The sequence below is a fragment of the Pezoporus occidentalis genome, unplaced genomic scaffold (assembly GCF_034315485.1).
Source record: "Pezoporus occidentalis ecotype Australia unplaced genomic scaffold, CSIRO_AGI_Poc_V1 ctg14, whole genome shotgun sequence".
NCBI classification, from domain to species: domain Eukaryota; kingdom Metazoa; phylum Chordata; class Aves; order Psittaciformes; family Psittacidae; genus Pezoporus; species Pezoporus occidentalis.
In genome coordinates this window covers 6,260,560-6,285,653 of record NW_026913209.1, presented here as the reverse complement: position 1 = coordinate 6,285,653, position 25,094 = coordinate 6,260,560, and the positions used below count along the sequence as shown (strand labels likewise).

Sequence of the window (25,094 nt, the reverse complement as noted above, 5' to 3'; positions counted from 1 at the left end):
CCAGAAGGAAGTGCAGCAGGAGGGCCAGGAGACCTCCTTGGATGGATAAGGAGCTGCTGAGGAAACTTTGAAGGAAAAAACAGGCTTATAAAAGGCGGAAGCAAGGACAGGCAGCCTGGGAAGAATACAAGGATGTTGTACGGGAAGCTAGGGACCAGGTAGGAAAGCTAAGGCTCAATTAGAATTAAACTTGGCTAGGGATATTAAGGATAACAGGAAGGATTCTACAGGTATAGAGCAAATAAAAAACAGACTAGGGAGAATGTAGACCCCCTCAGGAAACTCTCAGGAGGATTGGCTACACAGGATTTGGAGAAGGCTGAGGTTCTGAATGACTTCTTTGCCTCGATCTTCACTGGCAAAGGGTCTGACTACACCACCCAAGTCTTGGAAAGCAGACGCAGGGACTGTGAGAATGAAGACCTTGTGCCCACTGTAGGAGTGGATCTGGTTTGAGACCATCTTAAAAATCTGAACGTGCACAAGTCCATGGGTCCTGATGAGATCCATCCATGGGTCCTGAAGGAGCTGGCGAATGAAGTTGCTAAGCCACTGTACATCATATTTGAGAAATCATGGCAGTCAGGTGAAGTTCCCGACGACTGGAAAAAGGGAAATATAACCCCCATTTTCAAGAAGGGGAAAATGGATGACCCGGGGAATTACAGACCAGGCAGTCTCACCTCTGTGCCTGGCAAAATCTTGGAGCAGATTCTCCTGGAAGGCATGCTAAGGCACATGAAAATCAACAAGGTGCTTGGTGACAGCCAGCATGGCTTCACTAAGGGGAAATCCTGCCTGACCAATTTGGTGGCCTTCTATGATGGGGCTACAGAACTGATGGACAGGGGTAGAGCAGTTGATGTCATCTACTTGGACTTGTGCAAAGAGTTTGACACTGTCCCACACGACATGCTTGTCTCTAAATCGGAGAGACATCAATTTGATGGATGGACCACTCGGTGGACAAAGAACTGGCTGGATGGCTGCACACAAAGAGTTGTGGTCAATGGCTCAATGTCCAGCTGGATACCAGTAACGAGTGGTGTCCCTCAGGGATTGGTGTTGGGACCGGTCTTGTTTAACATCTTCATTGCTGACATGGACAGTGGGATTGAGTGTGCCCTCAGCAAGTTTGCTGATGACACCAAGCTGTGTGGTTTGGTTGATACGCTGGAGGGAAGGAATGCCATCCAGAGGGACCTTGACACACTTGGGAGGTGGGCTGATGCCAACCTCATGAAGTTTAACCATACCAAGTGCAAGGTCCTGCACCTGAGTCGGAGCAATCCCAGGCACAGCTCCAGGTTGGGCAGAGAAGAGATTCAGAGCAGCCCTGAGGAGAAGGACTTGGAGGTGCTCATTGATGAGAAAATGAACATGGGACGGCAGTGTGTGCTCGTAGCCCAGAAAGCCAACCGTATCCTGGGCTGCATCAAAAGGACCATGACCAGCAGGTCGAAGGAGGTGATCCTGCCCCTCTACTCTGCTCTTATGAGACCTCACCTGGAGTATTGTGTGCAGTTCTGGTGTCCTCAACATAAAAAGGACATGGAACTGTTGGAACAAGTCCAGAGAAGGGCCACGAGGATGATCAGGGGGTTGGAGCACCTCCCATATGAAGACAGGCTGAGAGAGTTGGGGCTGTTCAGCCTGGAGAAGAGAAGGCTGCGTGGAGACCTCATAGCAGCCTTCCAGTATCTGAAGGGGGCTTATTAGGATACTGGGGAGGGACTCTTCATTAGGGACTGTAGTGACAGGACAAGGGGTAACGGGTTCAAACTTAAACAGGGGAAGTTTAGATTGGATATAAGGAGGAAATTCTTTCCTGTTAGAGTGGAATGGGTTGCCCAGGGAGGTTGTGAATGCTCCATCCCTGGCAGTGTTCAAGACCAGGTTGGATGAGGCCTTGGGTGATCTGATTTAGTGTGAGGTGTCCCTGCCCACGGCAGGGGGGTTGGAACTGGATGATCTTAAGGTCCTTTCCAACCCTAACTATTCTATGATTCTATGATTCAAATCTAGCTCAACAGTTTATGTTGTGCACTGTGAGGCTATGTATAATGAGAAAACACATCCTTGTGGGGTTGGATAATACATTGCAGAAGGGCAGTGGCTGTCACTGTGAAGCCACATGGGGCTGATTGACAGTGGGATGGGAAAGATGTTGCACGAGAGCTTTTTCTTCTCTCAGGTTTCCCCATCTTCTGTTCCTTTCCTTTGCTGGTCACTCACACAGTTATTCTCATTGGAGATGTGACTGGAGGTGTCTCACAGACCGGTGCACGCCTATGACCAGTGCAATCTAGAAAAGAAAAGTCGCTGGGGAGATAGTTTGTTCCTCTCAGGGGAGTGAAAGTATGTGAGAGAGTGGTGGGAGGGCACTATGTCACTAGTCAACAAGTGATATTTTAACCATAAGTTCATAATTGCCCATGTCAGGGATCATAACTGATGGGCCAAGAACAGAGTACAAATAAAATTTCCACATGTTGATACATTAAATTTTCTCTTTATGTCTGCTTAACAGTTGCCTCAGCCTTCAGAGGTTACTCAGGCTTAATCAAAAGATTGCCTAAACCTGAGAGGAAAACAGAAACTTCTTATGCAAATTTTTTGCTTTTAATTTGCAACTAAATATTTTTTATTTCTAAAAAAAAGTTATGAAGATATCTTGAATGTTAATTGCTTCTTCTGACTTGATTTCTTGTGTTGGTGTTCCTATGTGTACATAACCTTCTGAGGTGTCATGGTGGCCCACAGGTTGAGAAATCCTTCCCCAGGTTTGTTTGGGGTTTTTTTAAAGTGACCAAGGGTTTCCAGCCTTCAGAAGAGGTTATGAACTCATCACTGCTCAGGTAAAAATACTCCTTTAATGGGGTGATGTCTATATCTAAACTTCAAAATACAGCTATAACTTGTAAACCTCAGAGTGATTTCAAAGATGCTACAAATAACACTTGTTTCCCTCATTGTCAACAACATTCAACAAAGCAAGTCAGCAGGATTATTCACATTTTACAAAGAGGGAAATAAATTACAAAACTTAAAACAGGATTTTTTTTCTAGCTTTTGCTGTTTGCATTTTTAAGGAATAACTTATTTATTCTTTCATCATTTAACATTTTTTTTAATGGTTTCAGACTTTCTTGGCACACTAATAGTGCCTGCTATCAAAATCTTGAAACAATAATAAAAACTAGGCATTTTAGCTCTTAATATTTAACATGCTTATAGCATTTCTTATGCATTTTAGCTTATGCTGCTTTTGATGTACAATCTCCTCAGTGAGAAGAATACTTTTTGTTATTGTTCCTGGTAGGAAAAGTAGAGCTGGAGGAAGCAAAAACTTCCCATTGTTGTCTGAGCGACTCAATTCCTAATCAATAATGCAATAAAGGCTTCTGTAGGCAGATAAAACACGGTTTGTAGAAAAGCTGCCATATCCAGCAGAAAAAGCATTTTGACAGTGCCCATTTATCAAGAGCAGGCAAGATACAGAAACTCGACGGGGTCTTGTGTTTCAGGCGTTAAAGATACCAGCCCTAGAAGGACTAAAGCATTGTGTATTAGTATGTATTGAGCCTCCTTCCAGGTGGCAAACAGCTGCACCTTTTTATAAAACTTCTAAAATAAATCTGAAGTGCTTGCTTTCAGCCAATAAGTGTTATATTTAATTGAACCGTTCTGCGAATGTTATAGCTCAGGAACCCAGAAAGATGGTGAATATTTAATATATTTGTTTTGTATTTCCACCAGTCTACAGAATAATGAAATTCCTTAACTACTTCTCTTTAACTTGCCTGAAGAAAGCACGGTATGTTGCTAAATCGCTTTTCACTGGCCCTGCCGAGAAACAACTTTAATCCTTGTTAGAAAATTGCAGAGTCTGGGCCTGACAAAGAGCTCATGCCTGGTGCATTGTGAGCGCTGGGAGCGGGGCGAGGGGAGCCCTTTATAGCTGCGTGCCTCCAGCCCGCCTTAGCTGGACTATTTAGGCGAGGAGGTTTGTCAATTCCTCCCGACAATGGAGAGAGTTTTTCAGTGCCTGTAGCCGCGCCGAGCCCCGTTGGGGATCAATGCTGGCCATTCAAGCTGCACCTTCTTTCATTGCTTTGGTTTGTTAATTTAAGACTAAAGGTCCGCTGAGGGGGTTTAGGGTGTTTAAGAAAGCTGATGAACTGTTTAAGAAAGCTGATGAACTGAGAGCGTTTATAGCCCTGGTGTGGCAACTATGGGCACTGAGGGAGCCGTGTCCTTGTTGACCCTCTTGTTATTAAAAATGCACAAGTGCTGCGCTTCTCAATATTTCAACACTCTTTCATTGTCAATACCACCTTCTGAGCCCTTCAGCTGGTTGCTTGCTCTAAAGATCTTCTTAGATTGGGTTTGAAAACTTCACCTTAAACACTAGATTAGACTGATGTTCTGTTTTCCGTGCTCCTGTTGATTTGTTGAACCTTCCCAGGGCTGGAAAGCAAGTAGCAGCTTGATGGGGAGATGGGCTGCTAATATGATTTACCAGTCTACAGTCATGCACAATAAGTGTGAATAAATACAGGGGTCTCACAGAGTCAACCCTAGCCTTTCTTTTTCCTTATTTTTTACTTTAAAAGAAGTATCTCAGGAAAATGAAGTGAGTAATGCATGCCCTTACAGGAGTCGGATGAGCTATAAGGGGGGGGGGGGAAGGGAGGCAAACGTATTTTTGTTAAAGTGGTTGGCTGCTGTTATGTGCTGATGTGAAAAGGATATATAATAAAAACTTACTGCTTTATTCTTGCATAGGCGACAGCAAAGAATATGGCACTAATACCATATAACCAACATCTGCAAGAGTCACATTGTCCTTTCAGTGCTATTGTTACTAGCAGGAAAATTACTTTTTCTTAAAACTAGTTACAAGGTTTTTTTTATTATTACTATTACTTAAAACCTATGTAATCTCACGACCATTATCTAACTGATGAAGTTTTTGAGTTTGCTATAGATTCCCATAAGTCAAAGCAGATGTAACCCTGCCTCTGTAACATGCTCATGGTTGTCAAAATGTGTGGCCTTGGATTCCACCTCTGAGAGGCATTTGCAGTGCTGTGCACTTCAGCAGGCTCCAAAAGAAGCAATAGGGAAATATTTACTTTTCTTTTTATGAAGTCTGGCAGATTTATGTTCGTGAAGCTTCAGCCTATACTTAAATGCTCAAAAAAACGGTGGGCAGAAGTCAAATGGTGACCAGGAATCCTATCCACAAGTACCTTCTCTGGGAGGACTCTAAAAATATACTGGATATGATTTTTATTAGAAATAATCTGACAATCCAAAGCAAGAATACATCTTTTTTTCTAAAACAACAGCAGTTGTATGCGTTCTGTATAAGGTATGTTGACAGAGAAGCAAGTACCATAGTATCATTTCACAGTCACCAAATTAAACATTTCACGTGGAAGTTTAACATATCAAAACTAGTCAGGAAAGCATATTGTTTTCATTCACAGATTTGAGTAGCAAAAGTAATTCTCTCCAATTTCTTAGCTTTGTTTTCAGTGAGTGTAAGCATATCACAGATATGTATGAAGAGTCCCAATTTTTACTGTGCCTGTCTTAATTAAGTTATCTGGCTAGGCTTTAAAATACATGGTTTGCCAGAAGACTGGGGCTGGGACGATTCCTAGTGATCTGGCACCATTCAGTGGTGTTACATGGGGAAACCTATCACGGGATTCTCGATCCTGTCTGTAGTTTGTTTGTGTGAGCAAGTTAGAGCCCCTTGTGCTTGATACAAAACAAATACATTGTGGGTATGTTACTAGATTTTTTTTTTTTTATGGAAGGATATCAGTTTTGAGAAAACTCCACTACTAAAATCATTCTCTCTACCGTGATTTTATTAAAAGTTTAACAGCTGTAGAGTCTGAGTGATAATGGAATAATTAGGCTCATCTTATTGCAAATAACAGTAGGTATTCTGGGTAGAATGCTTGGCATATGTATTATGTTTATGAGACCAATGAAGTTCTCTGAGTGAATAAGCTCAACTGCATTTTATTTTCTAGACATCTGTATACATACACCACCCGTCATATAGTTTACAGCTGCCACTTAGTAACAACTCTGTCACATTAAAATATTTTACAGGTACTTAGAAAGGAAATCAAAACCAGCATGCATGTTTGGGGTGAAATAATGTGAATAGTATAAGAATGTTATTAATTGATTAAAAAAAACTAGTATTTTATTGATACCGAATCAGTCCCACATTTTATTGCATAAATCAAACTACTTTTATTAAATGTACAGTTATCTGCATATTGCGTGATGTGTTTGATCACTTCTGTAAAACAGTAAATTATTAGGGGAATTTAAAAGATGTGAAAGCAATTTATTTCCAATGATTCATAATTAAAATATATTTTAACACATTAAAAAAAAAAGGCATTATTATATGAAAATTCTTTTGCAAACTTACCTTAAAACTGATAGTTACAATGAAATGATACTGTTTACTGTACGGAACAAATATATATTACTTACATATTTTTACTGCCTGTCTTTAAAGCTTTTTCCAAAGCGCTTACATTTTGATGAAAGAATTCTGTTTCTGTCTTTTGTTACATCCAGTAGCCAGTAACTTGTCTTCATTTTTTTCAATATATGTTTTATTTGTTAATGTAGAGGTGGCTAATGAGACATGTTAGGTCCTTCTTTTAAGTTATTTCATGATGTATACCATGCCCAACATGCTGCATTTTAAAATATGCACATGGTTTCCTCTCTTTGCATATCTGTGTATTTTGTAAAGACATGGGAAATTACATTAGAAAATAATTTAAGCGTCTCCCTGTGGGGAAAGAGACTAAAACAGAGCTGTGACACAAATTCTTTTAATCTCTCACTGCTAAAATTAATAAAAAAAATCCCTTCCTTTTTACAGTTTGACTAAATGGCATCTGGTTGATATTCTACAGGAGGGGGAGAAAAACTGCTACAACTATGTTTAGTAAAATCTCTTTTAATCCGGTTACTGTGAAAGAGCTATTATAGTAGCTATTTGGATCTGAACATTTTTTTACAGTAATGTAACACCAACAGCAGAGAGCTCATTCTTACCCCATCCGTTTGTGAAGCTTTGAGTGAAAACATACCCATGCTTAAGACATAAAAAGGAAATAAAGTAGACTATAATTATAATTAGTAATTAACATAAAACCTTAATGTAGTTATATTGGGAGGGCTGGAGTGGTGTTTTGATCATACTTTAATACAGCTTCCATGGATTTCTGATATTTTACTTAAGAAAGCAAGACAGATTCCATATTCTCTGTTTGATGCTGTTTGCCTGTTTGGATTAGAAAATCTAGGTTTTGTAAATTTTCTCCCAGGATACTCTACCTGTTTTTTCCCTTGCTGCTTTAGCTGTCAATTCTCTCATGTAAGTGTGTATTTAATATCTGTTCTTCCTGACAGATAGCAAAGTGCATAATGCTATTTTGCTTGAAAATGTTGTAACTGAAAGATAAAAAGGCAGTTGCTAATTCATGTAAAGAACAGTCTAGGTCAAGCTATTTGATTTTCTACTGACCCATGCAATTCTCTGAACAGGAAATTATATCATTGTTGACTTCAAGTGCTGATCTGTGATCATTTCAAAGTGTTTCATTACCTCTCATTACCAAATCTGTTAAATGAATACTGCAGGGTTGTTTGGTGGCGTTTTGGTTTTTTTTATCCTTCTTTTCAGCAATGGTACAGCAACTCCATGAAAGTCATTTGCATGTGGTTGGCTGACAGATTAGACGTTCAGCTTCACATCTACCAGCTGAAGACTCTCATCAAGATAGTGAAGGTAAATAAAATGTGTTTGTGTTAGACTGCAGAGTAGAGAGAGAAAAGTGATAAAGTATTAGCATGGATAATTATAGATCACCCTAAAATTAAAAAAAAAAAAAAAGTGGACTAAAGTTTTGAACTTACATAGTTTTAAGTTGACATTGTTTGGTTTGGTTTTATTTTTTTCCCACAATTGTAGGAAATTTCAGAAGAAAAACAAACTAGTAAAACCTTTGATGTTAATTACACATGCAGTTGTAATTGTCATCCATTCTGAACTCAGTGATAATTAAGATTGTTCCAATGAATTTTAACAGATTGCTTCTAGCTGTTTAGCAATGTTGCATGGTGTTCCTAATAAATTAGTGTTTGTCATAGTACTAATTTTTTTGTTGCTTATCATAATTTAATAATCCTGATAGTGTTCTTTGTCCATTTTTCCCTCTCCCCCCAAAAAAATATTATCTCTTTTATCCACATGATTACTAGTTTAATTAGGAAATTATATTCATTATATTAGATAACATTTTCTAATTTTTCATACTCTGGGGTAAGTATCAATAGAAATACCAGTCCCTCCAGTGCAGTTCTCAGTCATTTACACTGGCCAATGTCAAGTGCTTCCAAGCAAAGTGTGAAATACCTTGCAATAGGCAATTATTAGTTACCTACCATAAAAGAAAGTTTCCTCCTAACTCCCTTTGAGATCTTAGTTAATACCCTCAGGGAAGAGACAGAAAGCCATTTCAGATTTTTTTTCCTTTTAATTCTGTCTTGTTTAACTCTGAACGTTCTTGTTAGCTGCATTAGTGTGGACTAAGAAGCACCTGTTGTCAGTCATGACCTTGATTTGTTCAAAATATTTTCTCATGAAGTTCATGCAAGACTGTAAAGTCAGAAGCATTTTAACTCGCGGACACTAGAACTGCAACTGCAACTTTCAGGATTCACTAGCTAAAAGCGATAAATAGAGAGGTGCAAGAAAAGAGTCATAATAACAATGATGGCATCATGGCTCCCTGAACCATCCAAGCTTAGCTTTGATATTTTTGACCTTAACTGATCTTGCATCAGAAGGAGCATGACCAGCAGGTCGAAGGAGGTGATCCTGCCCCTCTACTCTGCTCTTGTGAGACCTCACTTGGAGTATTGTGTGCAGTTCTGGTGTCCTCAGCGTAAAAAGAACATGGAACTGTTGGAACAAGTCCAGAGAAGGGCCACAAGGATGATCAGGGGCCTGGAGCACCTCCCGTATGAAGACAGGCTGAGAGAGTTGGGGCTGTTCAGCCTGGAGAAGAGAAGCTGCGTGGAAACCTCATAGAAGCCTTCCAGCATCTGAAGGGGGCCTATAGGGATGCTGGGGAGGGACTCTTCATTAGAGACTGTAGTGACAGGACAAGGGGTAACGGGTTCAAACTTAAACAGGGGAAGTTTAGATTGGATATAAGGAGGAAATTCTTTCCTGTTAGAGTGGAATGGGTTGCCCAGGGAGGTTGTGAATGCTCCATCCCTGGAAGTGTTCAAGACCAGGTTGGATGAGGCCTTGGGTGATATGATTTAGTGTGAGGTGTCCCTGCCCACGGCAGGGGGGTTGGAACTGGATGATCTTAAGGTCCTTTCCAACCCTAACTATTCTATGATTCTATGATCTCTCTGGGAACAGAGAACAGGATTTGGCTCTTCATCATGTGCCAAAATGGCAAAAGCAGTTTGCTGTTTGTAGCTGAACTGGACAGCTTTTGTGAAATGTTGGAAGCTCTTCTCAGGTGAAGGTAGTTGTCATCATGTGAGGATGGGGAGAAAAGGTGTTACAGGATCTGAACCCTGTGCCTCGTGAGATGTAAGAATGGGCAGGCTAAATTGTACCAGTTAAATATCACCTGGGTGACTAAAAGAGGCTCTTGCAAAACTGAACTCCGGGTGAATGAACAGCACTGTCAACCAGTCTCCCCTCTGCACACTGAATAGCCTTGTTCAAAAGAAGTAGGCTCCCAGGGGTGGTGGGAAAACGCTAGTTATGGCAGCAGCCTTTCTGTGCCTGTGCACCTCTTTTGCTTTGGACATAAATTTCAGATGTGTTATTCCATGGCACCTTCTGTGAACACAGAGAACTGAAGAAGATTATGTCAATCATAGAGGTTCTGATCAATGTACTGGAAGACAGAAAACCTTTCCCACCTGTGTTTTGATGGGTGAAGAAGACAGAATTGATAATACAGGAACAGGGAAATAAGAAATAATGGTTCAAGTAAATATCACAAGGAGCTTTCACTGCTGGAGCCCAGCTGGTAAAAGGCAAGTGGGGAGGCATAGTTCCTCCAAACTCTAGAGTGAAGTTTTCTAGAGCTTTTGGAAAAACTGGGAGGCTGTGCTGCCCCTGTCATCTCCTGAAAATATGTCAAAAAAGAAGTAGGAGGTCATTTTTAAGGGACATGGGATAAGTAAGAAATAGATTATTCTTTTATGTTTGGATGCAGCAAAGGTTGTGACATTATTAAGAATGACCAGAAGCAGCAGCATTGTTCCCATTAATACCTTATGATAGCATGAAAGTATCATTAGATGTCTGATACATATGCAGACGGATGTGAATAAAAAGGGGTCAAGGACCAAAAGGAAACTTAGGTAGAAATGAAAAAATAAGTTTGGAAGTGAACATTACTGTCCTGCAGAAGTATGTCAGGAGAAGAGCAGTGACAACCCCAGAGCACTGGTCTGAGAATGAGAGGAATACAGTGTAAAACTGAAAGAAATTGCTGTAGGATCCATTAACAGCATAAAAGCAAATTGAATGTAGTGTTACAAAAAGGGAATGCAATGGTGACACTTGAAAGAGATCAGGCAGGGTACTTACAGGAGTGTGTGAGCAAACATAAGCTGCATCCATTGACTCTGAAGTCGACCTATAAAAGTCAGATAAATCTTGGTTGCAGTGAAAACAAGGTTTAAATAATCATCATAGATAGTAGCAGAAAAAATTTTCCCAGCTGAACATTACCCACTTTGAGAGGTATCTTTTGCAGTTCTCTGAAGTACCAAGTGAAACAAGACCAGCTCTTTTTTCTTTCTCTAAGGCTTGTGCTTGGTCTCTGCTGGCAGAGGAATGGGCCTGTTGGCCCTTAATTATCTTTCATTTTCTTTTTACCATATTCTCTTCCATAAACATTGGGAACTCACAGTAGCAGCATACACAAAGTAAGAAATTAGCTACACCAACTTGTCCTTCTTAAGCCTTTTAGTCTAACTTCAGGAAAGATTATTTCAAATGCATTACAACTTAAAGAAGATAAAGTAGATGATTTTCCGTATGCTCTCGAACATCAGTGAATAAAACAACTCCACTCAGAATTCTTACCTGATAGAAGGTCAGAGCAGAAAATCCTATCTGTGGGTATGTAGGAAGGCTGGATACCAGGGAAACAAAACTTTCTTGAGAGAGAGAAAAAAAAAAAATATGTAGATGCAAGTCAAAATGTAGATGATTTGGAATGTAAATCAACTGACTGAAGTCACCTGAGGAATTTTTGCATTATACAGAATATAGATCAAAATCTAAAATCTACTTTATTTTTCCACATTTGCTATATATATGTAAAGACAAATGTAGACAAAATTATTTTATGGAGAGTCAGGCATTTACATTTCTGTGACAGGACTACCTGTAGCCAAATTCACGTTTCAGTATGCAGTTAGAAAATTCTTTATTGGTTTCTTATTGAATTAATGAGACAAATGGAAGTTACAGAGAAATCAACATACACTTACAGAAATATAGTACAAAACACAGTCTCTTGAAGGAGTGAGCTTCCAGCTGTAGCTTGTAGGCTCTCTGGAGTTTATACAAATCTCTGCCCAGAAACTAAGACAGCAAATTTTTAGCAGACCATAGATGATAGGTCCCTAACTGCAGAAGGAATGAAGCTGTCCCACTGGCCTACTAGAATGTCCAAGTGGACAGTGGACTCGTCAGACTTGTTTGAGTCCATTCAGGGTGTTTTATTTTTGCCACAGAAAACCTACCGAGACTTCAGGTTGCAAGGTGTGCTGGAGGGAACGCTGAACAGTAAAACCTACGATACCGTTCACAGCCGCCTGACTGTCGAGGAGGCCACGGTCTCAGTCACTGATGGAGGAGGACTTCAGGGCATTACTATGAAAGACAGTGACGAGGAGGAAGGATAATGTTAGTTCACCAAGTATTTGGAGTTTGGGGTGATGGCCTGAGGGTGGGGGTTATCTTTGGCTTGGAGTATTTTTGGTAACTTGTCCTTGTAGTTGCATTTATAGTTTTGCCTTATGATAGAGGTGCAGCAATGTAATTTGCTCCATTTTTTAAAAATAAAAGTAAGATTATCAGAGGAAAAGTGCCAAGGACTTTTTGAGAACAGTGGTTGTAGCATATTTTAATGTATAGCTTTGCTTTGGTCTGCAAAAACACTGGCATGGAGTTTGAGTTACACTTGTGATTACGATTCTTTCCCTTTTGTTCGTTACCATTTGTTCTTGTATCTCCATCAGATATTGATGTCCTGTGCACAAAACAAAATGTGTGCCTCACTTAAAATACAGCTATACAGGAAATCATTCTTGGAATAAGTCAGTGCCCTAGGTGAAAAAAAAAACCAGTGTATTTTCAGGATTACATTTTGTTTACCTTTTTTGTGCTTAATTTTACATTATTATGTGATGTGCATTAAAAATTTTAATCCTGGTTCTTTGTATTTTGAGGTTGGTATATATGTAATAGGACTTCAAGGACAGTCAAACACATACAGACTACTTAGGAGTGGTTTTATGTTTGTTCATTTGCAAGTTTAAAGATATCTCATCATGTTGGATGTCAGTAAGCTTGCCATCAATGTTTCTATTTCTGTGAAAAATTTCAGGCAATAAGAACACATTTTGTTGTGACCACTTCTGTATCCACCCGTTTGTATAGAATTCTGCAATTAAAAGATGTTTTCAATATTTCAAACCATTTGAACTGCTGTATGATTCTTCATGAGAATTTTAAGATTATTATATTTAGTTTATGCAGTGATTTATAGTGAATATATTTATTTTATAGAACAAATCTATAGCAAATATCCAAGGACACGATGCCTTGATAAAGAGAAAAAGCGATCAAAAACCCCTCACTGGCAGATGAACAGACAGTGCCTGCTGTCCGTTTTTCTATGCCCTCAGTATGAGCTGGAGAGAATTCATTTTCATCAGTCAAAATTCACACAACTTATGGAGAATGCTGGGAGGGAGAGTGAGTTTTTTGGGGGAGGAAGGAGAGTTGTTGGGATTTTTTTGCAGGAACATGACTAATTCCTGGGTTTGTGTAGACAAAAAGAACATACGTGATACCCAAAGACATAAGGAAAGTTGCTGAAGTCCTTATTGAGCCACAGTGCTTTACTTGATGGGCTTTGCTGATGAACTGCTGAGGATTCGTGAAGTTTCCCCACAAGAACACCCCACAGGACTTCAGGGGCCTGCCACAAGCCTGCAGGGCTGCTGCAGGAGCTGAGAACGAGAATTGCAAGGAAGTTGTCAAAGTTGCATTTCGGCACATTTGGTAGCTCAGCCAAGCAGGGAAGGGTGAATTTCCCCTCTTCCCAGCTGCGTGGGGAGACATGCAAAGTGGCATTTTTTTCTTGTGGCAAGCCAGCTTCTTTATGAGACTTGAGGTGACTTCAGTGAAAAGGAAGACAGGAGAGCTGGTGAGGAAGACCTTTCTTCTCAGCTCTTCGTGCTCGACCAGAGGTGCCTGGAGAGGCTGGGAGGGCAGGGATGCGGGCACGCCCTGCCCCAGGATGCGTATGGCTGCAGTGCAGTGAGCAATGTGGGGAGCAGGGCTGCTGCGGGGCAGGGCGAGGAGAGGCAGGCAGGGTGTGCACAGCACGCTCCCCTCCGTCGCTGTGTGTTCCTGTTACCAGCTCTGCTGGGTGGAGCGAGACAGGGAACCTCAGCAGAATTTTCCACCATTCCCAGGCTCCCAGGTGGGTTTTCTTGTTTAAGTTTTGACAAGAGAGAAAGAACTGCGTATTCCTCTCACATCTCTTGTCCTAGTCATGCCAGTGCATGCAAGTGGATGGCATTTGAAGGGCCAGGAGCTGCAGCCTCAGCCAGAGTCTGTCTGGGGCAGTGAGAAGGGTAGAGGCAGCCAGGGTATCCAGTGTAATAGCCAGCTCCCAGGCCCAAGGAAGCAAAGAGATCAGTGCTGATCAAGTCCAGAGGGAGCTTTGCCTCTGCAAAGACCCCCCTGATTGCCTTCTCCCTACCACCTCTGTATTCCTGAGCCAGTTGTACACAGGCGAAGGCAGGTGTCACCATGGTGGCCATACCATGACTGTGAGGCCCTCTGGGGCAGAGGCATGCCAGGACCATGCAGGATGCCCTGAGAAGGTGGCATTAGTTGATTTTTAAGGTTCTGAGATGACATGAGGGTAGAATTGATACCAAAAGTGGACACTCTCCATAGCAAGTCACTGACAGTGTGGAAGCCTGGACTGGGAACTAGAAACATTGGGACAGAAGTGGCTGTTGCCAGCACATCCCAGGAGGTGATGGGTCCAACTGTCCTTCAGCACAGAATGACCTGGCAGTAATCCACTTTCCCATCCTACTAGCACAAATCCCTGCAGGAATCACACTGATTTAAATTCACCTTTCCTGTGGGCTTGTCCTCTGTTCCAGTTTGTCCCCACACCAAGGTTTCCTGGTAAGACAAACACCTCTCCCTATCAGTTTGGACAATAACAAAACAGGGATAGTAATTTCACCTGTCAGCATCTCAAGAGGACTCGCAGGCCATCATGGGCCTCATCTAGGACTTCAACTCACAGCCTCTGCCTGGGGACTCCACCTCAGCTCAGCCCAAGGCTTCCAGTCTCTGCTTCTGTGATGGAGCAGGAGTGCTGGTTTCTCACTCAGCTACAGCCTGCCATGTGCTTGCTTACGGGCCCTCTTGATTCAGAACCTGACCCACAGACTGACTTCAGACCTTCCTGATCTTCACAAATGCATCAGTGATCTGGGCTCTGGGTTGCCACCACCTCGCCTGCCCCATCCTGCCCTGCTCCCTGGATTGCTGTGGGGGACCAGCAGTGACTGATAGTGCTCTGCCTTGCCCTGTCAGCCCTGGGATCCCCCTCTGCCCCTCCATCCCATGGGGTGCAGTCACACATTCTATGCCTTGACATAATTTAAATATATATATATTTAAGTTATGTATCTGTCAGTAAGATCAAGATGAGTAAGGAAATGATAAAAAACAAACCAAAGATGAGTGCTCGCCAAAGGCTCCCCAAGGAGCAACCTCCCACGTCAGCCCTGGGGGCACAGCACACACTGGATGCTTCCTGGGGTCCTTCCTCTGGTCAGGTCCCGGGTGTTCCCTGGGTGGTGGGGAGCAGCACTCTTCCTGGGACACACCAAGCCATGGGTACAAAGGACGGTCGGGGCTCCTATGCAAGACAGCAAGTGTTGTCCCCCACTGGGGGAGCACGGCAATGTGGCCTGCGGGACAGGCTGTGGAATGGGTGGTTGCGGTTGAGCCTTCCTGCATGGAGAGCACCCCTTATGTGTGCTCCAAAGGTAAAAATCAAACTTCTGAGTAACAGCAGATGAGCACATCGCAGACGGCGGGAGCCGCAGGGCAGCAACAGTAGGGTCCCGCTGCAGAGAGGGAGTTGGGCTCCTGTTGTGCCAAGGGGACGGAACCTGAGACCCCCGTGGGACCCACAGAGGCACTTCGGTCGGCCTGGGACAGCCAGCGCAGCCGCCGGGCCCTCCGGGCTCCCACCAGCCCCGGTGCGTTTTGTTCTAATAAGGACTAAGGGGAAAAATAATAATAGTAAGTTTGAGGTTTTGACTTTAGGATGATTACTCTCTTGTCGTCTTCCCACCCCGAGGGCTGCTCAGTTACCCCATCCTTGCCGGGTAGCAGCGGGGGATGCTGGCAGGGAGGCCCCTCCTGGCACAGTCCAGCAGCGGCCACGCCAGGTCATGGCTCCTGCTTTCGTCCTTATTTTCACGTTCCCCACTTAGCAAAACCGAAAAGGGCCCCGGCCCCGGCAGGCCGGGTTTGCCAGCTCCGTGCTGCAGCCCCTGGACGGTGGACACCCCTCCCCGCCCTCACTGCGAGCCAGCGGTGCAGAGGCATTCAGGCAGCCGAGCAGCTCTTTGCATTGCTCCAGGTTAGCTCCCAGTACACTGGGAGAAAAGAGAAAACAAAAATAAGTTAATTGCTCCTGATCCTATTCAGGAAGCTTTTTTTTAAAAAAAAAAAAAAAAAAAAAAGTAGCTTCCCCCAGCCAAAGAGCGGAAGGCGTTCATTGAACAGCAAACGGGGATAAACATTTGTTGAACTGGGAAAGGAACAAATGGGAAAGTGTCATTCACGGCTTCAGCTGCCGCTGGCCTCTCCCAGCCACTTCCACCAAGGGCCCTTTGGAGCTGATGACACCGACGGGTCCCCTCGCGGGCGGACTGATTAGATTAGACGTGATTGTTGAAGCTCCCGGCCCTCGCTGGCACACTTGCACCGCCCGCCCGCAAGAATTACGGGAGGGCCGGGAGCACTGCTTCAGAGGGTCACTTGTAATTTCGATTACACGTGATTAAAGGATTTATACATGAAAAGGCTTAATTTGCACCCGTTTGGATTTCGGTTTAGAGAGGTCTGTACGAGACGCACTGTAGCGTCAAACTTTGTTTTACCTCCGGGAACACTTGTGTTTGGCGGGTCACTGTCAACTGGATTTCCTTTTTGTGATGGAGTCAGTTAAAAATAGCAGTTCTTTCTTCTTTTCCTTGCGGTGGAACTGATGTAGAGGGATGCCGGCACGCACTCAGTGTGTGGGGGACTATGCGTAATCTCAAAAGGTATATGCATATATATACACATTTTTTTTTTTCCATGGATAAAATATCAGTGCTGCAATTTAACCCGGCAAAGCCCGAGCCCTTCTGCTCGCGTTGCTGGAGCCGTAGAGCCCGGGGCTGCTGCCCAGTGCGTCAGGCTCTGCTGCCTCCTCCCCGCGGCCGGCCGCGCCCGAGCGGACAGCAGCAGGTTCCCACCGAAAAGGACGGCGGCAGTTGTTCCCATACCATCGCAGGCCGATAAAGGGGGAGCGGAGCTGGCCCACTATCCCCGTAATCCCGGGTCTGTTTATCGCCGCTTTAATTCTTTCCCCCGTTTATATTTTGGCTTCCCTTCAAAACACAGTAAACTGCAAACCCTGAGTGGGAAAGAATAATGAGCCCAGGGGCATATTCCGAGCTTCATGAAGCCGGGGTAGAGAGCGCGGCTGCGGCGGGGCCGGGCTGCTCCTCGGGCAGGGCGGCGGAGGGGCGGAGGAGCTCTTGTCCCATGTCAGGGTAGATCGCCTCTTCACGAAGCCGGTGACTCGGGAGGGCTCGGCAAGGACTGGTGCTTGGTGAGAGCTAAGCCCAGCTTTTGCAGCGAATCTCGATTAATGCAATAATATTGACAGTAATGAGGGTCTGACCGGGCGCCGTCGAGTCCTCCGGTGTGGCGGGAGGAAGTGTTTCCGTAGCCTCCCCGGTGGCTCCATACGAAGCCCGCCTGGACAGAGGGCCCGGAGCCCGCCCGGCCGGGGTGTCCCCTCCCTAGCCGCGGAGCCAGCTCGGAGCGAGCTCCCGCGGGGAGCAGCCGCTCGGTGAAACGTTTCCAAGGGAAAGAGTAATACGCGCAGCAGAAGGTTAGAGGAGTTATTATCCTTTTCAATTCATTCTTTACTTAAAAACGCAATGGAATTACTAGTTTTATTAAGGAGGAAGAAATTAAAGATTAGGCTTTAGGCGGTATTTTACCTCCCTCTAATCGCCTCTGGGATCGGATTGGAGTAATCCTGACGACGAGATGAATTCGCCGGTGACTCGGATTTTGAGTGCATGTAGAGATACGTTATGATAATAATGCAAGTGAGCAATATCAAGAACATAGCTTAGGAGCGAATGAAACACAAAGCCGATTACGGGGAAAAAGAGAACAGCACCTTTCCCGGGCAGAACACGAAATCAACTCTAGGTAAAACTTTTGCCCTTAATTCCTCCAATGGGTTGTAACTGCGGGTGGCCGCGGGCCCGTTCCTTCCCCTGCCGGGGCTCGGTCTGGCTCCGGGGAGCCCGGCCCAGGCTGCAGAAAGAAACCAGACAGCAGGTTGCTTTTCGCCACCCTCAGAGCCTGTAAATCTCTGCCTCGGGGACAAACCTCCCTGCACCAGCACGACTGCAAGGTGTTTGCAGCTCGGCACATCTGTAACGTCGCTAAAGAAGCGCGGTCCGAGTGGAAGACAAAGTTCGGGCCAGGACTGAAGAGAATCTATCGACATTGGTTTCAGTAAGCCTATCTATATTGTGAACATCTCCAGTACTGGCAAGGCTCCATTTCTGAGACGAAACAGAATGACTTCCCACAAAAATAAAAATTAAAAATAAAAGGATTTATATCGTTATTTAATAATTAGGGACGAGGACAAGTTTCTGTATGCTGTACGGAAAGCAAGGGAGGCATATCTGTAAAAACTAACGAATAATAAAGCTCCCGCTTCTCCAAGAGTGTCTCTCAGTATTGAGGATGCCGGTATAATTGTAATGGCAGGGCTGTAATTGCTGCTTTGGGATATTTACCCTGCTTAAATGACACTACATATTTTACTTTCAAACACATGTCAAAAAGTCAATCCCAAAAAGACCAGTTAAGAGCAAGCTGTTAACATATTAAGTATATGGGATTTGAAGCCTCTAAAACCCACTCAACAATAATTCCCTTCTTCAGCACCAATCAAGAGGAAATTTCCCTAGATTGAATTAAATGTAAATCGCTCTGAAGGAGGAAACTCTCCTCTGGCAGGCACAAAATAAGCGAGAGACACCAACACCCCTCAGGAGCGGGTAACCGCCCCACACGGCGCTGGGTGAACACGGCTCCGGCCTCCCCCGAGTCCCTGCGTCCCGCTTGTCCCGGGCCGGTGACACCGGCCGAGGCGAAGCTGGCGGTGCCGGTGTGGGAAGCAGCAGGTAAGAAGAGACGGGCGGCAGCGGCCACCCGATCCGGAGCAGCAATTACGGTCTCAACGCCGCGACCCATCTGCCGGGGGCAGCTGCGCCCGGGCCAGGATCCCCCACCCCAGCCGAGGGAACGCAGGGAGCAGGGCTGGAGCAGAGCATCGCGGCCGGGGTCCCCGCCCGGCGCTGCTCGGTTCCGCCGTCCGGCGCTTATCCGTACGGCTGTGTCCGTCCCAGCTCCCGTGTCCCCCCAGGGCACCGACAGGACGGGGAAGACACGGAGGTCGCCTGGCGTGAGGGCGCATCCTCCGCAGTGAGGGATGCCGGGGCCGCAGCCCGTCGTCGGACGCCTGTCCTGGGGACCGCGGGGTGTCTCTTCCTCAGTCGCCTGCAGCTCCCCGATGCTCGAACGGCAGCTGCGGGCTGCAGAGGTACCGTCGTGGAACAGCCGCTTCCTTGTCCTCCTCAAAAGGGGCCACGGAGACCCAGGGCGGATTCGGCCCGGCCACAGCGCCGAGGGCAAGGATGCTTCCCCTCATCCCTCCCCGGGGCCCCAGCCCATCCTCCCTGTTCTCGGTTCCCTGCAAGTGGGTTGTCCTGGGCCGGGGGGGTGGAGGGAGACACAGTCTTTTGCAGGCTCCCTAGCTGGTACCCGTGCGGCGGGGGCCGGGCCTCCCAGCCTCGCTAGAGGCTTCTCTCCATTAGCAAACCCGAGACCTCCTCCCTCCCTCCCCCGGCCCTGAGAAGGGCAGTGGGGTCGCGGGAGTGTAGGCCGCCCCGTGTGCCCCTCCGCCGGGAGAACCGGCCGGGCTCTGCCCTTCTGTGTTCCGCAGGCTGCCCGCCCCCAGTGCACACACAGGACCCTTGGCTTCTCCCGGAGCGTTCGGTAGCTGTCTCTCAATCACCAGTTAAGTGAACCCCAGGCCGGAGGGAGAAACAGGAGTTTGTTCTGACCCGAGCTGTCGGGTGGTGCGACAGAGGAGGACACAGAAAGCCTCTCACCCACCTCTATCCCTCTCCTCTCCCCGCCTCCCCGCTCACCCTCTGCTCCCCGCTGAAAGTCCCAACACCCTGGGAGCTGGAGCTACCACCCTAACAGGGCCGCCCATCTTCGCTGAAATACATTGTGAGCGCATCTGTTCAGGTGCACATATACCTGTCAGCAGTGTGTGTGCTGTATACTTCTGCGTTTATCACAAGGTATCATAAATACAGACCCGTAGTTGTCGGCGTTTGTTTTCTACACGTATCATTTAAGGACAGAGAAGCTATAGTGTATATGTGGGTGATATACATGTATGTGCAGGTGTGTGTGTGTATATATGTATATACGCATAAGTTGTGCTTCAGATTTAAAAAGGCACTCCCTCTTCCTACCTTCTCTGTTTCTTCCCCAGCCCCAGGTTTGATTCATCCTTTTGCTCACAAGCACTAGTTGGACTTTGGCCCTGATGGTTCCTGCATTCCCGTGCGCTGCTCCCTCAGTCTGCTTGTCACAAGTTCTCCGCTCATTTGTTTACTGCGCTTTCCAAAAGCTCACCGCCGCCTAACCTTGTTCTGTAAAGCAGTGAGCAGACCAGCAGCAGTCCCAGGAGCAGAGCAGCCATCTCCCTCCCTCCGTCCCTCAGACACACACAGACAGACCCACGCACAAAGGGAGCTGTGGCTGGGAAGTGGCAAGGAAACAGACAGCTTCCCCTCCAGCCGCTTCTTCTGCAGCACCTCGTTTGACAAATACTCTGGCGCTTGCCCTTGAATTGGGTTTCACATCCCTATTTAGCACTTGGACAATGATTTTAGATGATGTCACTTAAAGCCAAACAAGAAAATTGATCTCGGATTTGCTTGGCCTCTAAAGCCTGGTTAAGCAGATTGCAAATAATAATAATAAAAAAGAAGGGGAGGGAGGCCGAGGGGAGAGAGGCGAGAAGGAGGGAGACACCTCCTTCCCTGGGCGGGGGAGGAGCGGGCGCCAATGAAAAGTAGCCACTTTCGGGGGGGTGGGGGGGGAAACTTTTCCTGTTGACTGTTGGAAGCGAATTGAGCAATTATCTAGTTTACCTTCTCCTCTTGGAAGTTAACGATTGGCGAGATCTTGGCTGCGTTATTGACACAACACTTTCTATTGATAGAAATAAGTAGCGATTGTCCCGAGTCACTGGCGCGCCAAAGTAACCGGCGATGGGCTGGCTTGAGGCCGCCGGGCTCAGAGGGCTGGTTCCGCCGGCGGAGGAGGTGATGGTGCTGCTGGCGGCGGCGATGCTGCTCTCCCTCCTTGCAGATCAGTGACAAGAGAAGGGGCAGAGAGAGTGAAACAGAGTGAGAGAGGGGAGAGGATAGGAAAAAAAAAAAAAAGAGAAAAAAAAAAAAAGAGGCGTCTACCAAAGCGGCTCAAACCGGGCGAACAAATGCAATCCAGCCATGGACAATAGTGGCCACCATACGGCGACCAAAATCCTAGCGACTCCTCCAGCCAGAGAAAGCCTGTCTGCCAGGAGCAACATGATCAGCACGCCCAAGCCCCTCGCCTTCTCCATTGAGCGCATCATGGCGCGGACGCCAGAGCCCCGCTCCATCCCCGTCCCGCAGCTCCTCCACGGCTCCGTGGCCAAAGGCGACCCCAAGCACCCGCTGCACCTCAACTCCTCCATCCCCTGCATGATCCCCTTTGTCCCGGTGGCGTACGACCCCCTGCCCAAAGCGGCGGTGGCCGGAGTGGAACCCAGGAAGGCTCATTTAGACTCCTCTTCCTCGCCCTCCTTTAGCTGCGGCGATCTCTTGAACTGTGCCCTGAGCTTGAAAGGAGATTTCCCCCGCGATGCCCTGCCCTTGCAGCAGTACAAACTGGTAAGACCCCGAGTGGTCAATCACTCCTCCTTCCACGCCATGGGAGCCCTGTGCTATTTCAACCGAGGCGACAGCCCTTGTCACCCGTCCTCCAGTGTCAACATCCACCCAGTGGCTTCTTATTTTCTCAGCTCCCCCTTGCACCCGCAGCCCAAGGCTTACCTGGCGGAGAGGAACAAGCTGGTGCTGCCGGCAGTGGACAAGTACCCGGCGGGGGTGGCCTTCAAGGACTTGTCTCAGACCCAGCTGCAGCACTACATGAAAGAGAGCGCCCAGATCCTCTCGGAAAAAATCGCCTACAAGACATCGGAGTTCAGCCGCGGCTCCCCGAGCAGCAAGCCCAAAGTTTTCACGTGTGAAGTTTGTGGAAAGGCAAGTAGAGCGGCAGCTCGCCTCCCTTCCTTCCCCTCTCCCCAGCCTCCTGACTCGGCCGTCTGACCGCCGGGTCCTCGGTCCCTCGGTTGCTTGATTTTTAAGCGACGGCTTTCCCTTCGGTGCTCTCGCCTTCTAATCGCAATTGTTATTTTTGTGTGTGTCTGATTTCACTCTCAAGGTATTTAATGCACATTATAACTTAACTCGCCATATGCCGGTGCACACGGGAGCCAGACCCTTTGTTTGCAAAGTTTGCGGGAAGGGCTTCAGACAGGCAAGCACGCTCTGCCGGCACAAGATCATCCACACCCAGGTGAGCTTCCCCTCCGTCCCTCCCTCCCTCCCCGAGACCTTTCCTCTCAGCCTTTTCGGGGGGCCCGAGCCCCGCCAGGCAGTGGCGTGTTACAGGGGGCGGTTGAGCTGGGGCCGCGGGAATTTAGTTTGCTCCAGGAGATGTGGGTGCCGCGGGGTGCCGCTCACCGGGAGCGGGAGCCACCGGCTAGCACACAGAACGCCTGCAAACCCGCAAACCCCGTACTCCCGCACACCAACCACCGAGCCGTGACTTTGGCGTTTGTTTCCCTCCAGGAAAAGCCACACAAGTGCAACCAGTGCGGCAAAGCCTTTAACCGGAGCTCGACCCTGAACACGCACACGCGAATACACGCTGGCTACAAACCTTTTGTTTGTGAATTTTGTGGCAAAGGATTTCACCAGAAAGGTACCTGGCCCCAGAGCACTCTCTCTTGCCTGCCCCCCCAGGCGAGGCCGAGCGTCTGGACGATTCGGACGGGGGAGAGTTTATTTTGGGTTTAATGGCTGCTGCTAGAGATTGAGGTTAATTTTAAGTACCCCTGTACCCTGCCCGTTTTCCTCTGCACGACCCAGCCTGGGGCCGGGCTCTGGTTCCGCCTTCCCGTGTCAGCTCCCGTTGTCGGCACACGGCACCCGCGGTTCGGCAAACGAGTTAGCCGCTTTTTTCCCTCTCCCAGTGCGGGATTTGGTTCGCTTTTCTCCCTGTGCTGCTGGGAAGGCTGAATCAAGGGGGTTTATTTCTGCAATTGATGGGATTTCGGTTTATTCGATTATTCCCCCAGAGAAGCTGCGGCTGCCCCATCCCTGACAGGGGTCAAGGCCAGGTTGGACGGGGCTTGCAACAACCTAGTCGTAGTGGAAAGTGTCCCTGCCCGTGGCAGGGGGGTGGAACTGGATGATCTTTAAGGCCCATTCCAACCCAAACAGTTCTACTATTCTGTCCGTCAAGGGACCGACCGCCGGTGAATGGGGAGAAGGCGGGTGTTTGCGAAGAGGTCTGCGGTCGTTTCGGTTAAAGCATAGCTCTGGGGTTTCGGGATGGCTGGGGGGTTTTCCCTTGGTCTTTGCAGCACCCAGTTCTCATCCCCGGGTCCCTTGGCCCTTTTTGTCTCGTTCCCAGGCAATTACAAAAACCACAAGCTGACTCACAGCGGCGAGAAGCAATTCAAGTGCAATATCTGCAACAAGGCTTTCCACCAGGTGTACAACCTGACGTTCCACATGCACACCCACAACGACAAGAAGCCCTTCACCTGCCCCACCTGCGGCAAAGGCTTCTGCAGGAACTTTGACCTCAAGAAGCACGTCCGCAAGCTGCACGACAGCGCCCTGGGACTGCCCCGGGCCCCCGCAGAGCTGGGGGGGCCTGACCAGCAGCCGGCCCCCTCCGGGCCGCTGCTGCCGGGCCCGCCACCGCTCCAGCCTTGAGGGTGGGAGCTCCAGCCGCCCCTTGCATGCACCTGTTAAGCGGTTTTGTGTGTTATGCTCTATATCGCCACTCACGTCCATGGGACCGGTTGTTTCCCCTCTTTATTTTTCTAATTTTATGTTTTTTAAGACTCTATTTTTTTTTTTTTTTGTCGTTGCATCTCAGGGGGAGAGATGATTTAAAAAAGCAAAAAGGAAAAGAAAACGCGCCAAGCCAATTTCTGCTGTATTTATTTGGGGTCTGTATTACCCGAACCGGGAACGCTGCACCACTTTAATTATTTCGATGTATATATATCTCCATTGTGTTGATCCCGCCCTGCCTCCGCTGCCTGCTGGTTATTCCTCCCCTTTCTTGGTTTCCACCTCTCCCCTCTTCCCTCCTGAATATCGTATCTATATGGACAGAACTGGTCCGCTATGTACGAATTTGAATTTCGGTTTGATTCTTCTTGCACGTGAAGAAAAAAAAAAAAAAAGAAAGAGAGAAAAAAAATGTATTTCGTTGACCTCGTGGAAATAAATAACTCGCCCGTGGGGGGCTGCGGCTGGGCCTGGGAGAGCGGCGCGGGGGATGCCGAGCTGCAAACCTCCGCCGCGTCCCTGCCAAAACACTCCAACAACCGCTAAAGACTTTAATTAAGAGGGGTAATTAGTTCGGATTGATCAAAGCCGGGTTGTTATGTTATTAACTACTCAGCAGACTCTGCCAAGCCGAGCGCGCTCGTCGGTGGGAGCCTGAGGAGCGGCGGGAGGGGTCGGCTGGGTGTGCGGCGCTCCCGGGGTAACCGCACGGGGCAGGAATAGCGGGTGTTGCCCCCCGGGAGAGCAGCAGTACCCGCTCGCCTACGGCAGCCCCACCGCGGGCTGCGGGTGCTTTCGGGGCGGGGAGAGCGCAGGGCTCCCGGCCAACGCTGGGGGATAGCCCCATTCCTGGGGGCTTGGCGGCCACGTCTGCGGGACCCCTCACGAATGGGTGGTTTGGTCCTCCGGGGCACCCCGGCTCTTGCCTAGGTTTTACAACACCTGGAGCCCTCGCTAGGGTTTGGCTGTATGGGAAGGAGCGCGATGTGATGGTGCCTAAATGGTTACACTCAGGAGGGGGTTACCCCCGGGCAGGAGGTTCTTCCCTTCCCGCCTCTGGCCGCCCTTCACCAGGAATCCTCGCAACCAGCAGCTCTAGATGGTGGCTGGGTACCCTTGTCTCACCGGGCACCTTTGAAAGGGGCTGAGTGAAGAAGTGAGCCTTTCACACGTCTCGGAGTGCCGCAATAGAC

At 47.3% G+C, this 25,094-nt stretch overlaps 2 protein-coding genes across 15 annotated transcripts in view; both read left to right on the top strand.

Moving 5' to 3' along the window:
* Positions 1–12,802, top strand: part of CADPS2 (calcium dependent secretion activator 2) — a 312,438-nt gene extending 299,636 nt beyond the window's left edge. For 13 of the 14 annotated variants that reach the window (XM_062609685.1, XM_062609684.1, XM_062609683.1 and 10 more), the window contains 2 exons: positions 7,739–7,843; positions 11,839–12,802. In XM_062609685.1, coding sequence (XP_062465669.1) covers positions 7,739–7,843; positions 11,839–12,009 — 276 coding nt within the window. In that variant the 3' untranslated portion in view covers positions 12,010–12,802. The remainder of the gene's footprint in view (positions 1–7,738; positions 7,844–11,838) is intronic. The other variant, XM_062609680.1, reaches the window with a different exon arrangement.
* Positions 12,803–20,756: 7,954 nt separating this feature from the next.
* On the top strand, positions 20,757–24,799 carry FEZF1 (FEZ family zinc finger 1). The gene is made up of 4 exons (XM_062609550.1): positions 20,757–22,071; positions 22,253–22,387; positions 22,663–22,795; positions 23,510–24,799. The coding sequence occupies exons 1-4, from the start codon at positions 21,274–21,276 to the stop codon at positions 23,815–23,817; spliced, it is 1,374 nt and encodes a 457-aa protein (XP_062465534.1). The 5' UTR covers positions 20,757–21,273; the 3' UTR covers positions 23,818–24,799.
* Positions 24,800–25,094: the final 295 nt, after the last annotated feature.